The sequence below is a fragment of the Sminthopsis crassicaudata genome, chromosome 2 (assembly GCF_048593235.1).
Source record: "Sminthopsis crassicaudata isolate SCR6 chromosome 2, ASM4859323v1, whole genome shotgun sequence".
Classification (NCBI taxonomy): Eukaryota; Metazoa; Chordata; class Mammalia; order Dasyuromorphia; family Dasyuridae; genus Sminthopsis; species Sminthopsis crassicaudata.
The window spans coordinates 59,107,545-59,118,799 of NC_133618.1; the positions used below are offsets into that span (position 1 = coordinate 59,107,545).

Here is an 11,255-nt window from a genome sequence, read left to right on the forward strand (position 1 = left end):
TCAAGGAGCTCACAACTCAAGGGAGAAGACAACATGGAAATAAATTATATATAGCAAGCTATACATAGGATAAATAGGAAATAAGAGAGAAGACTTAAATAACAGGGGTTAGAGAAGACTTCATATAAAAGATGAGATTTTAGTTGAGACTTGAAGGAAGCCAAGGAAAGCTGTAAACAAACTTGAGGAAAGAGAGCATCCCAGACTTGAAAAGCCTTTTTATAAAGGGGACCACTCTTTGGCAAAGACTAGGAGAAAGGAGGAGAGAATGGGAGATTAAGGGATTTTAAGATGAAGAGAAGAGACAGCTTCCATCTAGTAGCCTTGATTTTTTTTTTCAATAAAGATGTAAAGCCCTCAGCTAATAGAGAATAATGAAGGATAACTTGAGAGGCTTGAGGAAGAACAAGAAGGTTTAGTATAGCTTCTATGAGAAATGATATGAGGAATCAGGAAGACTTTTTTTAATATCATCTTGCTGCAATCAGGGCTCTCTTGATATTGAATAACATGATTCTGTAATGAATCCACTTGGCTAGAGAATAAGAGAAAAGGAAGTAGCTGGAGGGAGTGATCCAAAGTTGAGATTTGGCAAGAAGGGAGCAGCAAAAGGACAAACTGGACAAGGGATTCAAGAACAGATGACAGCCTGAGGTTGAAATAACTAGGTATTAGTTGAGGTTGAAGTCTCAGGAGTGGAGGTCTCCATTCTCATCCCAATTCCTGGATTGTAGGTTTCCATAAAGGCAAAGAACAGATGTAGGAAAGCTGTAGCCTTGAGAGAGGTGGGTGATAGGAGATTATGATCAGAGGAATGTCAGAGCTGCAGATTGCAGAGATGGAACACTAGTAAATAATGGTGGTGTGTGATGTGTGGCTAAGGTAGGTGTGAAAGCGGTCATCAGGCTTAATGAAATTGAGGGGACATCTGCCCTGGTATTAGAGTCCTGTATGTAAGAAAAGGAAAGGGACATAGCAAGAAAGATCCTGAACTCAGTGAGAAGAATACCATAGCTATCAAAATTTTAATTGACAATGAATAAACTTCAAAAGAGGAAAGTTTACTGCTTGAAGGATGCAAAGAAAAAGTCTGGCAGTAATGATGGGTAGCAAGAAGCAACGGCAGTAATGATGGGTAGCAAGAAGCAACTCCTCTGGGACCCAAGTGACGAGGCCACATGTGTAGTATTAATAAAGTAAATCTACATCTATCTCCACCCACCCTACCTTCGAGGAATATACAATGTGAAATGCTCCTGTGATCTCAGGAACTATGTTTTCCAAATCTTATTTTTAAAATATTGTGCTCAAAATTGCTAACTCTTCTACTATCATGAGAAAACAGTTGCTGCTTCTTTAAATTATTTTCCTTTTGTGAATAAAGATGACTTTTTTATGATCAAAATCAGCCCACTGAGTAGGAGGAGACTAAACCTGATATTCCAGGTTTGGAATCTAAATATTGACAAACCCATTTACATGAGATGAAATATAAAGAATGCCAAACATCTTAAACTGCCAAGCAAACTAGCAATTGCCATCTGACTCAACCTAAAACAAATCAGACACAGAGGCTGAAAGAAATTGTGTAAATTCTACCTCTCTTTTGAAAGGTGAAATAATAAGGGATGAGGAGGAATGACGGCTAATGACTTATAGGCAGATGAGGTGAGAGACAGAAAAGATGAGTAGAGTCAAGGGCAGAAACAAAATTATTTTTGACTGGAATCAATGACAGCAGCAATCATAAAGAGGGTGTAAAGATTTGCCCTCTTCTTATAAAAGGACAGTTTAAAAAGAAAGGAGTTGCAATGAAGAGAATATTTATCAGATTTTCACTAACAAAATTAATTCCAGGAAGAATCATAGCTTTTGCAGAAAATAAAGACTGAAAACAAAGAAAATAAGGATTAAATAATAGAATCAGAAGTTTAAACTGAGACCTGGTCAGCACTTCCTCTATTTTACTAGTGAGGACACCAATCCAGCGAGGTAAAGCAGTTGTCCAGAGTCATGGAGAGCCTTTTACCCCTACCCTCTGGCTTTGCTGCTGCAGAAATTCCTCTTCCCTTTTTAGGGCATCCTTCCCTTCCTTTGCAGCAGTATTAAAGAGAGTCTTCTGCCCTAGAAACTAAAAGAAAGGATTCCCACTGCATTGGCCAACAATTATATAAGGAATATTCACATAACAAATTTATACATTGAAGACTTGTTTTCATCTCCTTGCTCAGCCATTAGTCTTCAGTAGCCAACCTCAAATTATTGTTGTAGCATACAAGTCTCTTTTCACTAACCCTAAAATAAGATTGAGATCTTCAAAACATGGTAACATTCTTACCAAGAAGAGACACATAAAGAACAAAGAACAAAAGCAGAGCAGTTAACTTTCTTTTTCACAGCCCCTTTGAACCCAGACCATATGTGAAAATGCTGTTGATTGTTGGAATCTCCAGATATTCAGAATTCTGAATGTCCAGCTGGGAAGTACTTTAAAGACCCTCACTTTGGGGGAAAGAGTGTCTGGATGCACTGGGCTTTTTGTACCTGATGAAAATCTCAAGAAAGGCAAAAAACCCAGTTCCTTCTCTCTGGTATTTCACAATCTAATGGATACAAGAAAAGGAGTTCTGCCAAAGCCATTGTCTTCTTCGGACTTAATGATCCCTTCAGATCTGCATGACTGCTTCAATGGTTTGTGGGCTTGGGTTTTTTTTTTTAATGTAACTTTAGGGAGAAGATCAAAAGTTTGAAGGGCTTTTAAAAGGAATTTTTTAGCTCTTTGCTGTTAAGAATACCCTTTTTACAATGCTAAGTATAGTAATAATCTGCCATATGGTCAGAACCAGTGCCAATAGCAGATCCTGGAATGGAGTTCTAATGTTTCTCTGCCTCTTGGACTGGACTGGGTGGGAAGAAGTATTCAAAATATGTGATTCTCGTGATGGAGGAACAGTAAAAAAGCTGCCCAGGACAGTGAGGTATCTAGTTTGTGTCATATTCCCAATGGGGACTCCTTACAAGACTGGGACAGTGTTCTCCAGATGTCTGTGGGGATGGTTTACAGTGTAGTGGAAAGTGCTTTGGGCTAGGACTTCTGAGACCTGGGTTCTGGGCCTTGCTTGAGTGCCAGTTCACTTTGTAACTTTGAGCAAGTCCTTTCTGCAAAAGTGAGTTGGAGGGTCATTTAAAATGAGCTAAAATCTCCCTTCTCTGGGAGAGCCTGGTTGCATATTACATATGCCATCAGCAAGGTTGGTGTCTTGGTCAGTTAAGAGATTCAAGGGCTAATAATGTAAAGTGATGATCACCAAAACATAGAATTCACTTAAAAATTAGTAATCATTAGTAGAAAAATAATTTTTAAAAAGCCCACCAGAATTTGGAACTACAAAGAACAGGAAAATATTTCAAGAAAATTTTTATTTCCACACATATTTGAAAATCTCAAAGCTGAAATGAATTTCTCCCACATAAAATTTAATCAACACCAGTTATTACCTTCTAGCTGCCCAACACATACCCCCTCACCCCAACAACAATCATTCATTTGAGGTTGCCTTTTCTTAGGACAGGATCTTGAAAACTTTTTTCCTGTTACTGTTCTCTTGTCAGAATCGTCATCTGCCAGTTATAGCTCTTTCCTTTAGCGGATTTCTGGCCTTCCTGCCTGCTATACATAGCTGAATAAGTGGGTTAAGACCTTTACTTTGTACCTGTTTATATCTTTACTAACAGCAGTTCCTTTTTTATTTATTTGGTTTGAAATCAGTGGGTTCCCAAGTTGGCTTTTCCCCCCAAAAGATGGAGCCTGAATACAGTTTGCTTACTGTAGAGATCTGAATTGTTTCTTAGTCCCATGTGGAACCAGGACCCACTCTTCCTTACCAAGCATAGTGCCTCCAGAGCCTGGTAAATAGTAAGAGCTTAATAAATGCTTGTTGACTAACACCTTCAACTTCAAATTTGATCTGAAGCATTTCCACTTAGAACTTCCTTGACTTTCATCTGGGAGGTTAGCTTTTAGGACACTGTCTTCCCTTTTGAGGTGTAGAGTTAGAAAGCTTTCCCTTAGGTCTCCATTAATATAATATACTAGAAATTGCTGTTCTACCACTTCCCTCTCCATAACAACCATACAGGGATGGAAGTTTCAAAAATAATGTCTTACTTCAAAAACAGTCATTTCAAAATCTGTAAGCATCATTCAGCTCAGTTAACCCAGATTCAGCTCTGAATAGGCCAGACCCTCCCTCAAGCAACCCTCTGAGACAGCATTTAAACTCTTGTCTTCCTGAGTCCAGGTCAAATTAATATGTCATTCTATCTCACCACCTTAATATTTTCCTTACTCACTTTACTAGAAACAGCAAGTCCATATGTTGAAAGCAGTCTGTAGAATCTAAGTTGAAAAAGATATTTGGAGGACAGTCCAACTTGTACTTAAACAGAAACACACTATTAGACTACCCCTAACAAATGGCCATATCAGGATCTACTGAAGATCTCCAGTGATGGAAGACTCACCACCTGCTAAGAAAGGCCATTTAATTTTTATACAGGACTTAGGAAGGTTTTCTGGATGAGGAATTGAACTCTACTTCTCTGTAACTTCCACTAACGTCCTTGTCTTTACTATCTTTGTCTTTCCTGAAAGCTGCTAATCCCATCGAAAAGGGTCCTACCCAAGTGGAGATGATATTACAAGCTGGTGATTTAGTATGTCATTACTGCAGCCATGATAATATGGCAGCTTAAAAAATTAGTGCCATCTCAGGCTATTTTAAGAGAAGAATCAGGAGGCAATAGTGTGACCATCCCCTACTCTGCATTTTAGGAGGAATACTGATTTAAATGAAGATTGGCTAACTAAACAGTTAGACAGTTGGACAGCAGGGGGGGGGAGGGTTCTACCTGCCATCCCATATAAGAAATAGCTGAATGAACCAGAGAAGATTAATCCAAAAAAGAGAAGTGCCAGACCTAACTTGTTTGAAGCATTTGACGACAGTCCTGTGGCTCAGGATAAGATTTGTCCTTCTTGAACCCCAAATGTAGAAGCAGGAGAAATTTCTGCAAGTTTCATTAAGATAGACTGTAGACTCGATATTTGGGGGAAATTTATTCTCCAAAAATTGAAATGGGCTGTTTCAAATAGACTAAAGGCCACCAGGCAAAAGTTGAATGGCTCCTTATCAAGATGTTGTGTGGGTATTAGTTATACTAGATGGTCTTTCCTTATCATTCCAACTCTGAGAGACTAAGTTATAGTTTATCAGATCATCTTATGAACTTTACATTTATGTTGCAAATATTTTATAATTACTTGTTTCCCCATTAGAATGAAAGTTCACTGGGAATAAGATCTTTAATAAATATTTGTTAATTGATCTGATTTGAAAAAGCTCAATTCTGAAATGGGGGGAAAAACTGCTGAATAATAAAAGGGAGGTCAAGAAGCTCACCCTGTTTGGAGGCTTTTTAAATGGAGATGAGATGGAAAGGAGAATAGCCTGTTTTTACAGACCTGATTATGAACACTTCAAAACACTTGGTAAATTTTCAACTGGAGTTTAAGGAACTGTGATCAAGTTAGGAACAACTGTGGAAGTTGTGGGGTTTTAACAGGGTTAAAGCAACACTATGCTTTGATAACTTAAAAGTAGGGGCCAGAATAAACAGGAGGCAGGCTTAGGCTTAGGCCTTTTTGTCTGTGTTCAGCTCTTTCTTTTACCATCCTCCCCTATGACAATGACCTTAAAATTAAAGACAAAACCACTAACATATAGTTCCTCTTAGTGAATGAATCCATTATGGATCTAAGAGATTAAATTTTAGGCATATTTTTATTTGCAGGTGGTAATATCCAATAAGGCATATTGCTTCACAAGTTTATTATTAACTGTGTAAAGGAATACTTTTTCTGTAATGAGTTTTAGGAGGTGGGTGGTAATGGCATAATGGAAAAAATTAATATACTCTCTATATATCTTGTATGTCTCTGCTTATAAACATGTCTCCCCATTGGAATATAAGCTGTTCGAGAACAGGACTCTTTTCCCTTTTTTTATCCCCAAAGTTAATAATTGATCCCCTGACACATGATAATTTTTTTAATATGGAGTTTTAAATTCCCATGAACTAGGTGCCCCTTGTTTTAATCTTGGGGATTTGGTAAACAAATCTGTGTCATGTTCATAATATCCTATGAATATATAAAAAAATCATTGGTTATATTGATTTTTTTAAAAAAGGAAAAAACAAAATTACCAGTATCAAACATAAAAAGGGTGAATATACCACTATTGAAGATGAAATTAAAGCAATTATTATGAGTTATTTTGCTAAATTATATGTCAACACTGATAACCTAAATAAAATAGATGAATATTTACAAAAATATAAATTTGCCCAGATTAACATGAGGAAATAAAATACTTAAATAATCTTATCGTAATAGGAATAAAATTGAACAAGCCATAAATGTGTTCCCTAAGAAAAAAATCTGTAGGATTAAATGGATTTACAAGTAGTTACACAAAATGTTTATGGAACAATCCTAATACTATAAAACTATTAAAAATACGTAATTAAGGAATCCTATCAAATTCCTTTTGTGATACAAATATGGTTTTAATCTTAAATCAGGGAGAGCATAAACAGAGAAAGAAAACTGGAGGCCAATTTCTTAATCAAGAATAAAATACTAGCAAGGAGATTACAGCATCATATCACAAAGATCAATATACTATGACCAGGTGGGATTTGTGCCAGGAATGCAGAACTGATTTAATATTAGGGAAACTATCAGCATAATTAATCATATCAAGATCAAAAGCAACAATAATCATATGCTTATTTCAATAAATGCAGAAAAAGCTTTTGACAAAATATAATAGCCGTTCCTACTGAATACATTAGGTTGCATAAGGATAAATAAAGCCTTTCTTAAAATGATAAATATTAATCATAATGGAGATAAGCTAGAAAACTTTGCAATAAAATCAGGAGTGAAGTAAGGATGTCCATTTTTACCACTACTATTCAATATTGTATTTGACATGCTAGCTATAGAAATAAGAGAAGAAAAAAAAATTGAAAAAACAAAAATAGGCAATAAAGAAACAAACCTATCACTTTTTGCAGTTGAAATGATATATACTTATAGAATCTCAAAGAACGATTTAAAAAGAAGTCGAAACAACTAACAACTCTAGCAGAGTTGCAAGATACAAACTAAAACTCTTCTAAATTGTCAACATTTCTGCATATTACAATAGAACCTATTAAGAAATAGAGAAATTCCATTTAAAAGACAAACCCAGAGATTATATGAACACCTAAAACATTTTTTACACAGATAATGGCAGATTTAAATAACTGGAGAAATAATCATTGTTTAAGGGTAGGCTGAGCCAATATAATAAAAAAAATTATAATTCTTCCTAAACTAATTTACTTATCCAGTACCATACCAAACTACCAAAGAATTATTTTATAGAACTAGAAAAAATGATGAGTCCACTAGAGAGGTTCAGTGGTAAGAGCACTGGGTTTGGAGTTAAGCAAGACCTGAGTTGATATTCGGCCTCAGATGCTCTGTGACTTTGGACAAATTAGTTAATTTCTGTTTTCCTTAATCCACTGGAAAAGGAAATGACTCACTGGTCACAATTGAACAACTTGACAACAGCAGGAAAGATAATAGCAAAATTCATCTAGGAGAACAAAAATTCAAGAATATCAAAAGAATCAGTGGGGGATTTTGAAGGAATGCAATCTAGCAGAATCAGATTTCAAACTATTTTACAAAATGATAATCATCCAACTAATTTGATACTATCTAGAGAATGGTAGAAGAGATCAGGTATGCAGTATACCATAGTAAATTTGTCCATGGTAATAGATCCAAGCTTTGAGGATAAGAATGTATCACTTGACCAAACTAGCTATAGCAAGATAAGATCAAAATGGGTACATGATTTAGACATAAAAAGCAATATTATAAACAACTTAAGGGAACATGGAAAATTTTAAATCTAAGTCAGATCTGTGGATAAAGGAAGAGTGTATGACTAAATAAGAGTTAGAGAGAATCACAGGAAGTAAAATGACTAATTTTGATCACACAAAATTTTAAAGTGTTTGCACAAATAAAACTTAGGCAGCCAAAATTGAAAGGAAAGCAGGAAACTCAGGGTGTGTGTATATGTGTATGAAATTTGCAATAAGTTTCTCTGATAAAGGCTTCATTTCTCAAATATGTTAGATTTATAAAAAAAAAAAAAAAATAAGCTCCATTTCCCAGTTGATAAATGGTCAAAGGATGTGAACAGGCAGTTTTCAAAATAAATACTCTAAATTACAATTGATCATTGTTGTTTCTGTTCGGTCCTGTCCAACCCTTTGTGACCCCGTTTGGAGTTTTCTTGGCAAAGATACTCAAGTGTTTTGTTATTTCCTTTTCTAGTTCATTTTACAGATGAAGAAACTGAGGCAAAAGGGGTTAAATGATTTGCCCAAGGTCACACAGTCAGTAAATGTCAGGCTAGATTTAAACTCAGAAAGATGAGTTGTCCTGACCCCAGACTTGGTACTCTATACATTGCACCATCTCGTATCCCTCAATGACTACACTATTGATTAGAGAAATGCAAATTAAAACAACTCTAGAGCTACCATTTCAGAAGCACTTTTCAGATTTAAAATTCATTTCTCAAAAACACATCAGATTGGCTTACATGACAGAAAAGGAAAATAATCAGTGCTGAAGAAGATGTGGAAAAAATAGGGACACTTGATGCACTGTTGGTGGAATTCTCAAGAACAATTTGTAACTCTTCCTAAGGGGCTGTAAAACTGCCCTTTGACCCAATAATACCACTACTAGAACTGTATCCCAAAGAGATTAAAGAAAAGGAGAAAGGACCCGAATACACAAAAATATTTACAGCAACTCTTTGTGATGGCAAAGAATTTGAAATTGAGGGGAGGCTCTTCAGTTGGGGAACAGCTGAATAAGTTGTCAATTGTTGTATGATTATGTTGAGGATGCTAAAAGAAATGAGTGACTGGCTTCAAAATAAGCTGGGAAGGCTCAGAATCATTGTGTCTCATCTAGGAAATCAGAAATTTGGCAGTTCCCAAATTATCTTTTTTCTGTTCTTTCTTGTCCTCAGGTATTGGAAAGAATGTGATCTGTGAAAAAGCTGCCACCTCGGTGGATGCCTTCAAGATGGTGACAGCTGCTCGCTACTACCCCAGACTCATGAGCCTGGTGGGGAATGTCCTTCGATTCCTGCCGGCCTTCATCCGGATGAAGCAGCTGATTGAAGAGCATTATATCGGCAATGTGCTGATCTGTGATGTGCGTGTATACTGGGGCAGCCTCCTCAGCCACAAGTACAACTGGATCTGTGATGAGCACATGGGGGGCGGTGGTCTGCACACCATGGGCACCTATATTGTGGACCTCCTCACCCACCTGACTGGGAGGAAGGCTGAGAAGGTGCATGGTTTTCTGAAGACATTTGTGAAACAGAATGCTGAGATTAGTGGCATTCGGCACGTTACCAGCGATGACTTCTGCTTTTTCCAAATGCTCATGAATGGGGGTGTTTGTAGCACAGTGACTCTCAACTTCAACATGCCGGGTTCCTTCGTGCACGAAGTCATGATTGTGGGGTCTGCCGGGCGCCTCATAGCCCGAGGATCCGACCTCTATGGACAGAAGAGCACCGCCCTCCAAGAGGAGCAGCTGCTGACGGATTCTTTGACAATCAATGCAGGGCTTCTAGAAAAGGGGTTTAAAGACATTCCCTTGTTGTACCTGAAAGGCATGGTGTACATGGTGCAGGCTTTGCGCCAGTCATTTCAGGAACAAGATGACCATCGCACCTGGGATTTTAAGCCAGTCTCCATGGCAGCCTCCTTTGAGGATGGGCTTTACATGCAGAGTGTGGTGGATGCCATAAAGAAGTCCAGCAGGTCTGGGGAGTGGGAGACGGTGGAAGTCATGACTGAGGAGCCAGATGCCAATCAGAACCTTTGTGAGGCACTGCAAAGAAATAATGTCTGAGCTGGCTGCTGGCCACTTAGGTGCCGGCATGGGGTAAGGGATGTCCTGGGCTCTGGCCTTCTTTAGGGAAGACACATGGGTTTGCATTTAATGTCAGGTTATCATATGTCTAGGTAGAAACCTGAAGTGACCAGGGAAAAGGCAGAATGATTTTTCCTCAAGAGGTTTAAGGTTCCCATTGCAGTTGAATCAGATTGTTAGCAAAAGTTGAATTTCCCTTTGCACTTCCAGAAAAGGACAGAGCTGTCATCCCATGTCCAGGGTCAGAAAAAGTGACACATTTTAATAAGATAGAAAAGCCCACACTGAGCAGCCAGCCCCACAGCCTCAACTTCCAGGGAAATCACTAGGCTTTCAGATATGTATAGAACCGATGGCAAGGTCCCATTCCCCATTCCCCTACAGGCAAGGGCACTTCCATCAGAACATCAGGGCTCACCCCAGACCCCTCCTCCCTGACTTCCCTTACTTTGTTTACAGAGGGGCAGGATGTGGAGAAAGGACTCTCTTCTCTGTTGATTTATGGGCTCTAACAGGAAGATAAGATAGGGAATCTGGCTGGGATCACCTTCCCACACACTACCCAGAGTCTAAATCCTGGAAGAGAAGGGGAAAATCCCTGTTGTTAACAACTCCTTAGTGGAGACTAGACTTTAGAGCAAAAGTTTGGTGAATATATCAGCTGTGACAACAAAGAGAAGAAAAGATTAAAGCACCTGAAAAAAAAATCTAAAATAAATTAATCAGAAGATCTGATACTCTGAATTTGTTTGTGGGGTGGGAGAGGGAAAAAAGTTTTGTGGAAATTTAAAAGACTTGTTTAAAGAGGTTTAAAGAAAAAAGAAGTTTTCATTTCCTTATGGGCTCTGTGTTGATTAGTTCTCAGTGATTCCCATGAAACAGGCATAGGGCGAATAGATTTTTGGAGAAATTATGTCAGTCCCTGCCTCTGAACCTCTAGTTTTCATCCTGGCCTCTCTCCAGCTTTTCCCACCATGGGTCCCATCTTGCGTGTTCTCTGAAGGGCTGGCTTCTCTCTCAGGGAAAAACAAAACAGAGAACAGAAGGGGTGCGGGATGGCTTCATGCTGTGTCCTTTCAGGAAGACCAGGAGATGGGGACTTTTCAAGAGGCAAAGGAAAAGTAGTGACTAGACAGAAATACACATGCAGCTGAGGCTG

At 38.1% G+C, this 11,255-nt stretch overlaps 1 protein-coding gene across 4 annotated transcripts in view; it reads left to right on the top strand.

The window, feature by feature from the left end:
* GFOD2 (Gfo/Idh/MocA-like oxidoreductase domain containing 2) overlaps positions 1-10,814 on the top strand; it is a 66,342-nt gene extending 55,528 nt beyond the window's left edge. For 3 of the 4 annotated variants that reach the window (XM_074286426.1, XM_074286429.1, XM_074286428.1), the window contains one exon: positions 9,177-10,814. In XM_074286426.1, coding sequence (XP_074142527.1) covers positions 9,177-10,075 — 899 coding nt within the window. In that variant the 3' untranslated portion in view covers positions 10,076-10,814. Of the gene's footprint in view, positions 1-2,775; positions 5,552-9,176 lie in introns of those variants that run through there. The other variant, XM_074286427.1, reaches the window with a different exon arrangement.
* The last annotated feature ends 441 nt before the right edge of the window (positions 10,815-11,255 follow it).